Source organism: Myripristis murdjan, chromosome 10 (assembly GCF_902150065.1).
Source record: "Myripristis murdjan chromosome 10, fMyrMur1.1, whole genome shotgun sequence".
Lineage (NCBI taxonomy): Eukaryota > Metazoa > Chordata > Actinopteri > Holocentriformes > Holocentridae > Myripristis > Myripristis murdjan.
In genome coordinates, this window is record NC_043989.1 from 32,918,570 (window position 1) to 32,935,112 (window position 16,543).

Genomic DNA, 16,543 nt, shown 5'->3' on the forward strand with positions numbered 1-16,543 from the left:
TGGTCGCCGTTGGAAGCACTGCATTAGTGTTTTCTGTCCTCCTGCTGACACGCTTGTGTTGGACTGTATCATGCTGCCTGGCCTGGGGTTAGCTTCTGTTTCAGGGGAAGGAGGCTGGGCGTCCTCCCTTACTTGCTCAAGGTAAGCTAGGTTAGCTTCTTGTCTTCTTTCAAATGAACTTTCAGATTCGTGGGATTTTTCCCCTTCAGTTCCTCATATTTTATCATGTTCCACTACAAGGCACTTACTCTTGTCTGAGACACAGTCATATTCAAAATAATCCCAAATACTACTCTGGCGCTTTCTCCCTACTTTCACTGCCATGCCGTCCGGTGGATTGCTGCCTGATATGCCTGCCATCTGCTGGCGTAAAACTGGCACAGCTTTAAAAAAAAAAAAAAAAAAAAAAAAAAAAAAAAGATGGACAGGAGATAGGTGTTCACCCAAAATACTAGGCTTGTGTATGAAATACACTGACAAGGAGGAAAGCTAAGCAAATTTTATCTATAAAATTTTAGTTAGTTTTGTAAACGCACAATACAGTTTCAGTTAGTTGTCGTTTTTTTGCAAAGCCTTGTTTTTATTATTTCAGTTAACGATAATGTTTTTACAGATTTAGTTTTCGTTAATTTGTTAGTTTTCATTAACGATAATAACCTTGCCCCTTACATGAGTGTTTTACTGTCCAAAAATCAACAAAACAATCGACAAATCAAATCATGTCCCTCACAGGTTGCCCATGGGTGAGTGAGTGACCACAATTTGCCACGCATAAACTCACGATGGCAGCACTGTGCATGCCATGGAAAAAACAGCACTCACAACAAGAGCTTTATACTTCTTAGGCTGTCACCGAGTCTGTCCCTTAACTATCCTCAAGGAATTAGATCACTTTGCACAGTATTAGTCAAAAATGCAGCTATTTTAGATGTTTGTGATGTGATGATTAAATGCTGTTTCACAAGCATTTAAACATGACAAATCTGATGGTGATCCAGTATCACTGATACAACATCTAAATATTAAATTTTGATAATTGTAAACATAGTTTTTGGATTTTTTTAAATAGATATTTTTCCCCTTTGCTTATTATCTGATAATTTTCTTGACTTTTTTTTGTTGTTGATTTTTACACTTATGTTATTGTTTTGTTTTTTTTTTTGGTGCACTGCTGTTCATTTCAACACCAAGACACTGCATCACTAATCTATGGAAGTGTTGTGTGTGTGAGTGTGGGCGCATGTGAGGAGATGCACTTCTCACCGTGGTGAGTTGAATCCACTGTCAACAGTGACAGAGCTGGAGTCCATACTGTCCAGTCTGGCAGAGTGGGCCGACTGCTGGTTCTGACTAGGTTCAGGAAGGTTCTCTTTAGCACCGGGGAAGGTGAGGTTCCTTTCAAACCTCCTCTGTAGATCCCTCTCCTTCTCTCTCTCCAGCAACCACTGCATTGTTCCTCCACCTCCTCCTCCCATCCCTACGCCTCCTTCTCCAGCCTTCTCATCCGCTCCTCTGCTTTTATTACCCCCTTCCTCGAGTTCGTCGTCATCTGAGACGTTGTAGTAGTCGAAGGAGGCCTCAGCAGCACTGGTAGTGGGTTCGATTCCCTGCGATGGAGCAGAGGGTGTAGCCACCAGAGGTTTGGGAGCGTCAAAGGCCTCCTGGGAGTCAAGCGCGTCACAGGAAGTGGAGAGAGCGGAGGCAGTGAGGGCAGGGTTTTTTCTCAAGGAGCTATAGCCAGGCAGAGGGAGACTGGGAGGAGGTTTGAAGAGTGTATCTTTACTAAAGATCTCTTTACGTTTCTCCTGGCCAGAGGAGGTGCTGTGAGGTGGCCGGCCATTAGGGAGAGGGGGATCAGGGAGAGAGAGGGGTATTGGAGGCAGGCTGCCACCCTTGGGACCCATCTTTGCCATGTCCTCTTTGTACTCTGGGGGATGGGGTGTCTGTCTGTCTGTTTGCCGGTCAGCCCCGCCCAGTTTCAATCCATCATGGCTACTTTTACCCAGAGTTCCCAGCGGGTTGGCTGCTGTGAGAACAGCCTCAGAGGAGGCAGAGCATTGGAAGTAGTCATCAGGAGGGATGGAAGTAGGAAGTGGTTTTGGTGAGTAAGCTGGCAGGCTGTCCCTGCTTTTACTCTTCTCCAAGCTCCTCCCACTGTCCAACCCGAGTGAATCCCCAGCCAGTTTAGTTGACGGGGGTGTGGCCCGTGAGTAATGAGAAGAGCTCTGATTGGCTCGCAGAGTTCCATCATCAGTATAGTAACGGCTCCTGTCGTCATAGTAATCAGGTGGTCCGATCAAACCGGCCCCCAGCGGTCCTTTGGAGTTGTCCATCGACCTAGACCGTTCCTTGGCCTTGTCACTGCGCTCGGTCCTGGACTTCCGCTCTTGGGTGTGGGAATGAGAACGGTGGACTTTGGAATGGTGAGCCGATGGGCCGTGGCTTGGCTCAGGAAAAGGCATTTCTGTCCGCCGCTTGGCAAGCTCGCCGGATACGTCCCACTCCGGGGTAACAGGCAGGTGGGAGGAGTCTAGGATGTTGGGGTTGCTGTGCGCCAAATGAAGCCTGGCCCGCTGCCGCTCCATGGCCAGGGCATGTTCTCTTGGTGACCGGGCCAGTGAAGATGAATAGGCTCGGTAGTCCCTGTCAGCCAGCTCCAAATGGGAACCATCACTTGGCTCACCACGGGTTGCCCTGGTCTTACTATGTGAGCGACTGGGTTTGGTTTGGGACTGTTTCCTGTGTCTGCCTCCGCTCCTCCGACTCCTGGAGCTTTGATTGGCTGAAGACGCTTTACTCCTCTGAGCACGCTCCTCTTCAAGACGCTTCATGACAGCTGTGTGCCTGGCCAGATTTTCCACGGTGAGGTCAGGGTTAATTCTGCGAATAATTTCCATCTCTACATGCCGAGGCAATTGGCTGGGTGCCTCTTCGTCCCGGAGGGGCCACTCCTCAGGAGGAAACTGGGCAGAGAAGGTGGCCAGTTGCTTGGCCTTGTCCTTCTTAAAGCTCAGGCGGAACAACTTCAGACCAAACTTTCGACTACCACTACCACCTCCTCCTCCTGCCTGCTTTTCTGTCTCAACTCCTCCTCCTCCACTGCCTCCACCTCCGCTTCCACCTCCTCCTCCTCCCCCTCCTCCTCCTCCTCCTCCGCCACCTCCTCCTCCTCGGTGTTTGGTGAGCGTGTCCGTCTTGAAGGGAAAGCTGAGGGTGCTACGGCTCTTTTCTGTGGTTCCTCCTCCCTGTTGAGGAGGTGTCTGGGGGGAGTGTGGGGAGGAATATGCCTCACGGTGGTCTTTGGGGGATCGACGCTGAAGTGTGGTGTGGTGGCTGGGGGGGTCGTCTCCACGGTAACTGTTGTTGTACGATGAATCCCCACCTCCTCCGCCGCCCCCACTGTGGTTCTGGCTTGGCTTTGGGTGTGTCCGGTCTCGCACACCTCCGGAGGTGGAGGGGGTGATAGTGCCAGAGAGAGGGGAGGTGCACTGCGTCTGCTGATGCTGCTGTTGGTTTTGATGCTGCTGCTGTTGATGTCGGTCACCAGATCGCTCGTCTAAGTGGTACCACTTAGAGCTAGTTCGGATGAGGCTGGGAGTGATGAAGTAGGTCTGTGGGGTCACGATAAAATAACCGTCCGGCGTTGGGTAGATCTTCCGCTCACGGACCAGCATACTCAGCGTGTGGTGCAGAACCTCCTCTGATGGCGTGGGAACACCTGTACCAATCAGAGAAACGAAACCATTAGATAAGGGGTTCCCAAATATTTTCATGTCATCATTCCATTTTTGTGGTTAGTTATGCTTTAATATGGAATGCGATTTCTCATTATGTAGATGAACAGAGAAAAGCTATGATCAAAACTTTGCACATGGGAACTACATTTTCATTGCATTAGATTTAAGAATAATACAAAATGTTTTTTCCTATATTCCACAAGAGTCTTGGTAGGATGGAAAGGCTTATGAGTATGCTCCACTAAAAACTAATCTAAAGAATGAATTAGGCCTACTTGAAACAACATTGAGACAATGCAGTACTGAAACACTCAAACCAATACTGAGGACAGATTTGGGGAAAATGGCAGCACCAAGGGCAGGATGTCCAGCCATGTCTATTCAACAGACTGTGGTGTACTGCAGACTACATCTTTTCTCTATTCCTGTGATGGTATGGGATGAGGAGCATTTCACTGGAGCACTGCAATGCTCCACTGACTCCCTCTGGTGGTGTCTGGAAGCTACAACTTCCAACTTGGGGGTTCTCACAAGTGAAGCTAGATAAGCTGGTACCTCACCACAAAAGGGCTGCAAGCTTCAAAATCACTTCAAGGACACTAGATTTATTGGCTTTAACAAGACTAATGCAGTAGTGATTACTACCACCTGAATGAGTTCTTGGGATCTGACTTGCTTAGAGAGAGGGAACACACAAGAAGATAGGTCATTTACAACTTTCTGAAACTATTTTAACGCTATTTAGAATGAAATACAGAACAAGTCCAAAATTGTAAGTTAAACAGTTGTGAAAAATAGAGCTATCTATCTGTATACAACACAAGTCCTTGTGTTTGAAAATTAGTTATGACTTAAGAGATTCACTGCATCTCTTTAGGGTAGAACTGAAACCCCCTCTCCTACTTGCACTCTAAGTAAATGCCAAAAATGTTGAGAGTAACAGCAATGTTAAAATGCATGAAAACAAAAACAGAAGTATCTACACAACTCCTGGTGACTCACTTCGCAGATACCATATACTTGTAGTTGAACTGGTTCAAGTCAGGCTTTTTTACCTATTACAGGTATCATTTCTCTTCCTCCTCTATGCTTCCTTCATTTCCACTGCATATAATCTAAGAAGGAGAAACACTAAAAATCTAATAAGGAGTTGTTAAAAGTACTTCCGCTCTCTCTGCAATTAAAAAGTAACTAAAAATATTTTTCCACTCTCTAAAATTCACAAGCAGCTATAGTAGGAGTCTCCCAGGAGAGCTCTGTGCAGCTCAGAATGACTGAACGCAGCAGCCAAAAAGAAGACAGTATGTCCATTCATATCACCAAGCACTCATTTAATTTTACAAATGCCGAGACAGTCTCTTGGTTTCAATCCCCCTCCCCTTTTGTTCTCTTCTCTCTCTCAGTTTTTCACTCTACTCCCCTCCTGGTGCTTCTTTCTGCTTCTCTCTCTCTCTCTCTCTCGCTCTCGCTCTCTCTCTCTCTCTCATTCTGTTCTCTCCTTGTCTCTCTCTCTTCAGTCTGGAAGTATTACTCCTGGTTACATCATAGCGGCCTTACAGCCCAGCCAGAGTGATGCAACACCAGTGTAGACAGGCAGGCTTGCATGCATGTGCATGCACACATGCGCACATACACACACACACATACACACACACACACACACACACACACACACACACACACACACACACACACACACACACACACAGTCTGTCCATCCCTTTTTCTCTCCATCTTCTTCATAAGAAGGATGAAGAGAGGTAGAGTAGTGGACATAGAACAAGACGGTGCTTGAAAGTTGGATTCAGCAGCTGAATTTAGTAGTATTGACTGCACGTTTACCATGCTGTCTGCTAACACATACACACGCACATGCACATGCACTAACCCTGTAATGCCAACAAAACGTGTGGTAGAGGAAAATACATAGAAGCAAGTGGCACTTGCTTCTATGTATTGATATGTATGTTAAAGTTGCTGTGGTCATCTTTTGTTAATGATTACAGTGGTGGAAAAAAGTTTTTGGACACCCTTAAAATTTTACACAATCTCACAATCTCAAATATTATGATGAAATATTTGTGGAAAAATCTTTTTTGTGTTTCAAAAGGTGTGGCTGCATTAGACAGATACAAACAAATACAAATTATATTTTTTTGTTTATCGTTTACAAGAAAAACTAACAAAACTAAATTCTTGACAGTTGAATCTTTATCTTCAGGCGTGTTTCCTGCGTTAGGTTCCTTGTTTTAGCCATTTTTGTGTCTGAAGAACTTTCAAATGTGCTGGCTTTATATAGACATCAAGCTTGGCAACAAAAATTGTGTCTTTTAATAAAAAGAACGACCTTCATCACTGGTACCAAAATGACCCAATACTCAAAATTTCTTATGTATTTTTATGGAACCAATCAATTTTAATTTTAAATTTTAAATCAGTTTTTAGGATTTGTTTAGTATTTTGGCTGTGACTGTACTAAAAGAAATTGCACTTGAAGACCTAAGAGTGATTTGTTAATGCAATATTTCACAAATGCATGGGGTGTCCGAAAACTTTTTTCCACCACTGTAGAGTAGTTTGGACAAATTCTAAAGAAGAGGAAAGTCAGTGTCAGAACTAGAAAGAAGGCACTCATTAGAGTGCACACCTCCACCAAGGCAATGCAGTTCTCAAGAAATGCCATCTCCATATCACATGGTTAGTAGCCCAAATTAAATTTTGGCAATTCTTACTTTTAATGCTTTGATTAAAGATAATGTTTTTTGTTTGATGTTTGTTTGAACATACAGCTTGACAGCTTGACAAAGTCAAACATTAAACAGATGTGTATGTGTGGTTGATTTATTGATTCCGTTGCTGGAGCTATGCACCTCTGATGTGAAAGGTTATTTGGCTCTTCCTTGCCCCATGACCAAGCTTTCCACAAAAGTTTGTCACATTACATGAATCTTTTCAGAAGTTATGCACTTTTTTGAGACAGGGCATGCCCACTGTCATGCCCAATTTTGGCCAACTGGCTTGTTCAGTGCGTTCTTGCACCCTGACCAAGCTTTCCACAAAATCCATGTATGCATTCTTATTCATTCTTATTCATTCTAAGTTGTATGCTTATATTTGACTGGTGACACCCACCGCCATTCCCCCTTTTGACCAATAAGCATGAAAAGTTAATCAGCTCTATGACTAACCTTTCTGCAAAGTTTTGTGCAAAACCATTTCTAACCATTTCTTCCTTACCAAAAAAAAAAAAAAAAAAAAAAAAAAAGATGGAAAAGGGCAAAAATATAACCCCCGTCTGACTCTGTTAGCGGAGGTAATTAACGTGGTAATGTGGTGGTTGGTTTGTTTATTCAACTCTCAAGTTGCCTGATACATAGGCTGAACTGTCAACTTGTTACACACTATGTTTCCATGTTTTCATCTTCAATCCCACACTGCCTTCATTCTAACTGATTTCTGTTGGGGAGGGGGGTGAGTTTGGTTGAAACCAGGCTAACTTTGAGGCTATTTAAGGGGAAATTTAAAGGAATTTAAGGGGGTAACTGTAAGGTAAAGGTAAGGTCAAAACTGATTAATCGAACTGTGGTTTACAAAATCAAATTGAATCAAAAAATGTTGTAGAACTGAACAGCCTACTAGTGAATCGAGCAAAACTGTTAAGCCAAAGACTGACACCAGACTATTAGTTGCTTCCCACAAATAGCCAATGTAGTCTTGGTAAATTTTCCAATGAATATGCAATCATTCAAACTACATCATAACCTTCATTAAAGAAGTGCACAGCACTGACTTGACTAGATTCCATGTTTAACAAAAGATCAATATCAGCCTCATATTTGGTCTATATTTTGTGCAAAGTAAATTATATGTATGAAGCATGCCAATATTAACATAATAACATGCTATTTTCAGCATACTACACTTAAACCATAGCTGAGTCTACATGCTAACACTTTTCTCCAGGACTACTTAAATTTACTACCACTCATGTTGAAGAGCATCATGGGTAGATTCTGCCTACCTTACATTCATGATTCAATTTGATTCACCATACCGGGTTCATGATTCAAAATTTTAAATAATTATTTTTCTCTATTTATAACTGCTGGGGGTGTGGAAAAAACTGATTGACTTAAGTACTGTATCATAATTCTTTTTTTTTTTTTCTTTTTTTTTTAGTAAATTACTGAATTGATTTAAAGTATGTCATGCTAGATTGTCTGCAAAGGGACTAAATCTCACTCCAAAGTTTGACTAAATTTTGGCAAGGGAAAATTGGCATGGCCTTTTCAAAGGGCTCCCTTTACTTCTGACCTCAAGTTATGAATGAAAATGGGTTCTATGAATACCCACAGGTCTTGTGGATTAAAAGAGCTCAACTTTATTCATGTGTGATGATGTTAGCACCCATAGTAGCCAGTAGTAGTGAGACCATTTTTTGGAACTTGACATCACTGTACAAAATGAGCCACTGTGACCTTTAAGATAACCCCACCTTCATGAAACTTTACATTCACAAACTAGAAGAGAATTCAAAAAACAAAAAAATGCAAAAAACGTAACATCAAATTGCTATATTTGAAGAATGACAATACTTACGAAACCAGCCTTAATAACTACTGCTCTATCATATTTTATTATAGATTTCTTATATTGTTTGTTTATTAGATCTGTGTTTCTAAAAGCCCAGTTGAGATCCTAGTGAATCCTATAGTTATTTAACTAACCAATCTTAACTCCTGGTTGCTGACAGATTATATCAGCCTCTGACACACTCCACAGTGTTTTTCTCCCGCAAGCAATGGGCGGCTCTCCCCTGTTCTGCCTGCAAAGGATGGTCTGTTATATGATTTAATAAACTGAGTGCTGCTTTCCAAAATGTGCATTGTAACATCTGATGATGCACATCGCCACATTTTTGCATTGCCAAGTATTGCGCCAGTGCATTGTGACACCCCTAGAACATGCCACTATATCTGTAATAATATTTCCCCAGTTACTTAGTGAGTTTACTGTGTCCTTTTTGATTGTAATGTGTCAGGGACACAGGACGTGTACCATTCAACATCACAGCACATTGATTTTTACGAAAATGCTACTCATTCTATCTTTAACATTAAATTACAAGACAATTATGATTGACTTACCACAAAAAAACAAAACAAACAAAAAAAACAAAACAAAGAAAATTACAATAAATTTGTTTGGAAAAGACGCTGCTCCGTCCGTTAAAAAGGTAGTAACTTATGCAAATATTGAAGTAATTATATTTAAAAAGCAACCCATGCATCGGTTTCGAAAATAAAAAAAGAATAAAATAAAATAAAATCCCTACCTACCCATCCTTCCCATGAATAAATAAAATAAAATAAATCCCCCCTACCCATCCTTAAAATGCTAAATAATATAAAAAATAAAATAAAATAAATTCCCTACCTATTCATGCCCTTAAATGAAAAGGAACCGGAAGCCAAGGTATTTTTTTGTTTGGCCTTAGATGTTCAGAATTACACTATAAGTGAAAAACAAATGAAAATGAAATATCAATAAAAGAAATAAAGTGAATTTTGTTTGGATTGTTACATAAAACATTTCAAAATAAAAACCCGCTCACAGACTGCTGGGTTTCAAAGACTTAAAAGCCAGTATGAAAATGAAAACAGCTACAAATTTCCTGATTAACATGTGGCCAGCACAGTAAGTGTTTACACATGCATCTGTCAGTCAGGAAACACGGTGGTGCTAAAAAAAAAACAACAACAACAAAAAAACAAACAAACAAACAAACAAAAACAATGGCAGAGAAAAAAGAAGTTAACAACAGCAGAATTGGAGGCTTTAGATGAAGAAACAAAGAAACACATTTATATTCTAGAAAATCAAAAAGTGTTGCCCTATAATACATACATATGTGGATCAGTATGTCAGAGGGAGATAACACAGTGAGAGGGACAAAATGTTTTGTCAGTTGCATAAGAAGAGATGGCAGGACCTTGTCTCTGTCTAAAGCCTCCTCTGAGAAATAACAACCGCATTCATGTTAGCGCTGTGGTAAGTTGGTAATTTCTATCAGTCTTGAGAAATTGGAGTAGGTGGTTCAGTACTATGATGACCTCCCAGCAGTTCAGACTTTGAAAGGGAATCGCCCATAAATGTACATGTAAAAAGTAGCGGCCGCACCTTTGGTCTAGTTATAGACAAAATAAGCCTGTTGTGTAAGTATAATAAATTGTGACAAGTCACTGTGATGCCAAAGGACTGTCATCAGTGGCACAAAACTAGCCAATGGTATCTGGTAGGTCACTCCTGGGAAAAACTGTCTGGTGCACAGGACAGGGTGTGTTTTACATTTCCGGCTTATTTGCAATAAACACCAAAAAAAAACAAACAAACAAAAAAAAACTAAGGAGTTAGCATAACTACTTAGCTCTACAGAAGCAGGAGCTTTCCATTGAACTCAACCAGGATAACTGCTATTTCCTACATGGAAAAGTGCAAAGGAATACCAGTTAAGTTGGAACTTCAGGATGGAATTAAAGCTGCAAGCAGCGTTGGGCGGGCCCTCGCCCCCCCGTGCAAGTCGGGGACGGCGTGTGTGTCGAAGTGTAGACAATTCGTCAGTTTGTGCCAGTTTTGAGGGTATTTTTCGGTGCTTTTATTTTGAAAGAGTTTGGGGCTTTTATTTTGAAAGGCCGCGGAAGTCCTAGTGTGTGACCGACACGAGTACTGGCAGCTGTGGCGTGATCACACCAAAAAGCAGGCAGACAGAGAAATCCTCATTCAATCCAATGGAGAAATACAGAACACCCACCCCTGTTTGAGGTGTCACAGCTCGGTCACCCTTTGTGTTACAGACTTGATTCAAAGTTTAAACGAGCCACGAGACTCGGATCTATAAATCTCCCATTTACATTATTTTGCTATCTTTTACCGTTTTTGAGTTATGGCAGTTTTAGTTTGAGAGTGTTTTCTGCTCCCTCTGAGCTCTTACAATGGGTGTGTATTGCGCATTCCTGAGGCAGCTAGAGTGAGTCACATGTCCAGGCAGAGTGCAGAGCAGAGCACACCAGAGTCAAAAATGTTTGAAAACTCTTCACAGCTCCCACAAACTTGGTCCAATCCACATCAAAACTATATATTTTTGTAGGAATTTTTGTCCTCTTTCCATCTGCATAGTTTTCAAAGCCGTCAGACTTTTACTTTAGACTCCAGGGGCTTAATAAGTGCCAAGTGTCAGCCTCTTCACACCAAACTCCATGGGAAAAAATGAGCTTTTGGCTCTGGCCACTCCGACTTTGAGGGCTTATAAAATCCAAACGAATCGAGTAATGACGGAATTTTTAGCAACTTTTGTTAAGCACTGTGTCCTCTGTCATCTGTTAAATTTTCAAGCTGCTGCCATTTACGCCCTGGGAGGAGATAGATTTTGTTCAAAGCGGAATTTTTGGCGAGAATGTGAACATTCCAATGCAAATTGCGGACTTCCTGTTGGTTTTAGAGGGCTGTTCCAGCGCTCGGGCCCTAATTACAGAGAAGATCTGAAAGCTCTGAGTTTGCCAAAATACCCATATATGACATCAAAACAAAATGTCAGACAACGCAGTCAATGATGAACAAACCTCTTCTCTGACTGGATTTTTAATTGACCCTTTATCTAAGCCCTGCCCCCAGGGCCGCTGTTACTAGGTTGGACAAAAACCGGCAGGAAGAAACGCCTCTTCATCCACTCCCATTGAAAAAAACGTGATTTTCAGTTGCCTCATATTGATACTTAATGAGTCAATTCTTTTTTTAACCTTGGTCGTAGTAAAAAGGAACATCTCTGGTACAGTATAGTGACTGGGTAAAACGTGTTATTTCCCAAATAACAAAACTTCAAAATTTCAAAATTTTTAACAAAACAAAATTTCCCAAAACTCAGCATGGCAGGTGCTGCTAGCTGCCTCCCACCCACAGACTTACCTATAGAGTTTATCTGTGACCACTTCTGGAAAAATGGCTCACAAATGTCAGACAGATCACCAACCGCTGCATGGATGACTGTGTTACGGTCATAACAGATACCTGGCTGCACGAAAACATCACAAACCTAGCTTTGGAGCTAACGGGCCGCACCATATACAGAGCAGATTGGACATCCGACTCTGGTAAGACAAAAGGGGGCGGTGTGCAGAGTACGTGAACGGTTCGGAGCGGAAGAAATAGTCGCACCAAACTCACGCAGTAACGGCAATTCGCTCGCACCGCCCCGCTCCAACCACCCCTGCGCCCCGCACCTCGCACCGAATCACTCACCCCAATTCCTCTAAATACCGCTCCACTCCGCTCCGCAATCGCTCCGCTCATATTACTATTAATGATGATTCTGGGTTACAGTACAACAGGTGAACAGACAGTCAACAATAGGCTAACCCATAGCTAACTTTGCCCGCCCACACAAGCTGCACAACAACATAAAACAAGTGACGTCTACGTTAACGTTAGCTAACGTTACCATGGTTACAATAATGCTAACAGTTACCGGTATTCCAACAAGACCATCAGATAACGTTAGCATGACAACACATAACTTACCTGTTCCGCAGGCGAATCTGTGATGTGTCTGTGATCTGTGCTCTGCGAGGTCCCCGCCTCGGTGCTAACAAACAAAAGTCTAACTAATAATCCAGTCCAGTCCACTACTAATAAAACAAACCTTGACTCAGTCATCGAGCTCCAGCGCTAATGAGAGAAGTCCTGAATCACCCAACTTATTAGCTAGCTTAGCTAGTACTACCGGTAGCAGTACAGCTGATGCCTGTATCACGAAGCAAGCTCAGTTTTCCCTGGATCTCTCAGACCTAACCGGCTACACTAATCGGGATCATGGTGATCGGGGATAACCGGTATCACGACGCTGGTTATCGACTCGCTCAGTCGATCCAGGTTTGCCTCATCAAGAGCCGTGAACGCGCACGTATAAGGGGCGGAGTCTGAGGCAGCTGACCAATCACAAACATGAACCACAAGGAAAAACACACAGCGTGTTTCACGGCGGATGAGCAGCGTGTTATACTGGAAGAGTATGAGGAGGGAAAACAAAATTGACATAGTAAATTTATATAGTAGCCTAGCGTTACAGACTCGGAACACAATTGCTGACTTGACAGTGGATTATAAAGCTTTTGGATGGCATTACCACCTACTGGCCAAACAGAACAGTCAGGTAAGTTTCAATTGTCTAACATTAGATGTTCAAGTTATTGAAAAGAATAACGTCCACTCTTGCTCTGTTGTGGATCAATATCTATAGATGGTGTGGTGGCTGGTAGCCTACTACAGTAGGCTTTCTTCTTGACAGATAGCTCTGGCAGAGAAACACTAGGCCTAGCGTTCAGGATTAGGCAGCTAACTTTATAGATTTCTAGCAACTTGGCAGTTTGAAGTGGATGATAAAAAGCGCTTACAAAACTTGCAAGAATATATATATATTTATAAGCAGGGAGCAGGGGTAATTCACCACTCGCTCCGCACCGGAGCGATGGAACGGCAATAAAGAAACCCGCACCACCGCACTGCGTTAAATAACGACACACCGCTCCTCGCTCACTCCAGCTCCGCACCGCTCATGTACTCTGGCGGTGTGTGCGTAAACAGCTGCTGGTGTACGGACAACACAGTTATCGAGAGACACTGTTGCACAGATTCGGAGTTTTTAATGATCAAATGCAGATCTTTTTATCTACCGAGAGAGATTTCCGGCAGTCTTCATTATAACAGTCTATTTTCACCCCCGTGCCAATGCTAAGCTGGCTATGGACAAACTGCACGATGCTATCAGCAAGCAACTGAACAAACATCCCTCCAACCTAAAGACTGTTTTACCCAAGTTTACCCCAAGCACACCTTTTAACCATTTTAACGTGAATGAAATAGCCTTCGGCAGCCAAGAAGTTCTGGAGCAGTTTTGTTGTTGTGGTTTCTCTGTGCTGCAGCTCGGAGCTCTGTGAAGATTAAACTATTTTTCTTCCAGCGAAAAAACACGTTGAAGCCAGTCAAGAGACGTTCCTTCTCACAAAGACAAAATTTAAAATAATCATTGAATGAATTAAATATCAATACGAGGCAACTGAAAAATATGCTTATTCCATTGTAGTGAGTGGAGGCGGAGGCTCTATTGTCCAACTCCTCAGATAGGGGGGAGTGGCTACGCAGAAGAAAAATCGCTGATTGGTCAGTCAGGGACCATTCAGGAGCCAGATAAAGGGTCAACTGAAAACACGCACAGCTTCAGTCTGCAATCTAGGATCATCTTTATTATACGATGGTATAGAGTTATAGCAGCATATTCTTTTCATTTGATGAATGGACCTAGGACTAGTAGTGAGGATGACTAGCTGTAGCTAGCTTACCTAATGTTAGTGGCCAATGTTAGCTATCGTCACTGACTCATTAGGGAGCCATTTGCTGTCACTGGCAGGTTAATGTTTTCTATTTTCTTATGGGTGTCCATGTCAGGTGAAATGGAACACATTCAGCAAAGAAGTGGAAAGGTTCAGCTCAGAAGTCAGAACATCCAAGGCTCAATGGGAAACTCCATTAATCATCCAAATCCAAGTAAAAAGATATCACAATACTAGCTACATTGTTTGACAAGTGGTCACTGAGCGCAGTTTAAGTGCAGTTTAAAAGCACAACTTAGTGCACAGCACTACAGATGGAGAGACAGATGGAGAAATATGAAAAACATCATTGTATTGAGACTATCATCAAAGACATGAAATGAAAGTACAGATAGATTACCACTTTATCATTTACACTTCTACACCTTTCACTAAGAGCATAAAGAGTTGGTCACATCATCTATATGAAAAAGTGGTTAGTGTCAACCAATGGACTGTACAGTGCAAACTATGCACTATGTCCATATTGTCAAAAATAATTAATAATTTGCGATTTTATACTTCAACGGGTCATGCTGCACTGACTGGCACTGTCCATATGATTAAGTTTAAAAAAGGCCATTGAATATAAACTGGAAAACAAGCAGGGTGTATAACGGTTTTGATGTAATTGCCCTGAATGCTGTAAAGCATCCAGAGAGGACCAAAAGATCATGAGGACTAAAAGATCAGTGAGCAACACGTTCCCAGATTATTTGATAGACAGTGCAGCAGGCAGGCAGACAGTCATGTGTGTGTGTCTGTTGCCTGTCATTACATCATGTGTGTGCGCTTGCTGTGGTGACATGACGCAAGTTCCCTATAGAGGGAAACCCAGAACTGAAAGACACACTCACATGCACAAAAGACAAATGTTTCTGTGTGTGTTGGGGCGTGGTAATGGGTGTCTCATGACCAAATCAGACTCTGTTCACAGGCAGAAGACATTGGCTATGCTGAAGTTCTTACACGTTTTCCAGTTTAATATGACATCCACTCCTACAATTCTGGCTTTGAAGACTGTACCTGTACTACTCATTGTTTTACTTATTTGATTAATCAAATAAAGTGGGAGAAGAGCACTAAGACAAAGTGCAATTTCCCAATAGAAATAAACATAAAGTGCCACTCTTAGTTCCTCTTCATTTACTGTGAACTCTATGTTGATTGGGACTGCTAAACTAAAACCAAGTACTGAGCCATCAATAGCTTTTCCTAAAAAACACACACTCGGAAAATCAGTGTGGAGTAACAGTTAGGTCCATACGTAGTTGGACAGTGACACAATATTCATAATTTGCCCTTGTACACCACCACAGTGGATTTGAAATGGAGTAATCAAGACATGACTGAAGTACAGACTTGGCATTAACCTTTTAGGAATTACAGCCAGTTTTATACACTGTCACCCCATTTTGAAAGGCTCAAAAGTCTTTGGACACTTGACTAAAAAACAGTTCCATGGCCACGTGTGGCCTTCTCTCCTGTTATTCCATGACAAAGTAAGAAAATAAAAGGTCTGGAGTTCATTCCAAGTGTTCTCATCTGTAGCTATTTATCAGAACCCTCAACATGTGATCCAAAGAGGTGTCTATGCAGGTGAAGGAGGCCATCATTAGGCTCCAAAAGCAAATAAAATCTACCCAACAGATAGCAACAACTTTAGGAGTAGCCAAATCAACGCTTTGATATATCATGAAAAAGAAGGAATGCACTGGTAAGCTCAGCAACACCAGAAGACATCTACAGTGAATGTCTGAAGAATTCTTTCCCTGATGAAGAAAAACCCATTCACAATGTCTAGGAAAGTCAATAACACTCTCAAGGAGGTAGGGGTATCATTGTCCAGATCACTGTCCAGATCTACAGTCAGAGGGTATAGAGCAAGGTGCAAACAACTGGTGGCAAGACCAGGAAAACCACATTAGACTTTGTAAAAAAGCCTGCCCAATTCTGGAACAAGGTTCTTTGGACAGATGAAACGAAGATTAACTTGTTCTAGAATGATAGGTGGAGAAAAGTGAGGAGAATGAAAGCAACAGGTCATGACCCAAAGTAGAGCACATCATCTGTCCAGCATGGGACAGGGACCTGGGGCTGTGTTCCTCACTCTGCTCCTGGGTTCAGAGCTTCCTGACTGGCAGACCACAGGTGGTGAAGGTTGGAGCCCACACCTCCAGCTCCCGTACCCTCAACACTGGTGCCCCCCAAGGCTGCGTACTGAGCCCTCTGCTATACTCCCTGTACACCTATGACTGCACAGCTACACACCAATCCAACATCATTGTGAAATTCGCGGATGACACAGTGGTGGTAGGCCTGATCTCCAACAACAACGAGACGGCCTATCTGGAGGAGGTGGAGCTGCTGTCTTCTTGGTGTAAG

General features: G+C 42.5%; 1 protein-coding gene across 3 annotated transcripts in view; it reads right to left on the reverse strand.

Annotated features, from left to right (window-relative positions):
- The window catches only part of LOC115366220 (storkhead-box protein 2-like), a 100,710-nt gene that overhangs the window by 8,236 nt on the left and 75,931 nt on the right, over positions 1-16,543 (reverse strand). For all 3 annotated transcript variants that reach the window (XM_030061564.1, XM_030061565.1, XM_030061566.1), the window contains exon 3: positions 1,264-3,718. In XM_030061564.1, coding sequence (XP_029917424.1) covers positions 1,264-3,718 — 2,455 coding nt within the window. The remainder of the gene's footprint in view (positions 1-1,263; positions 3,719-16,543) is intronic.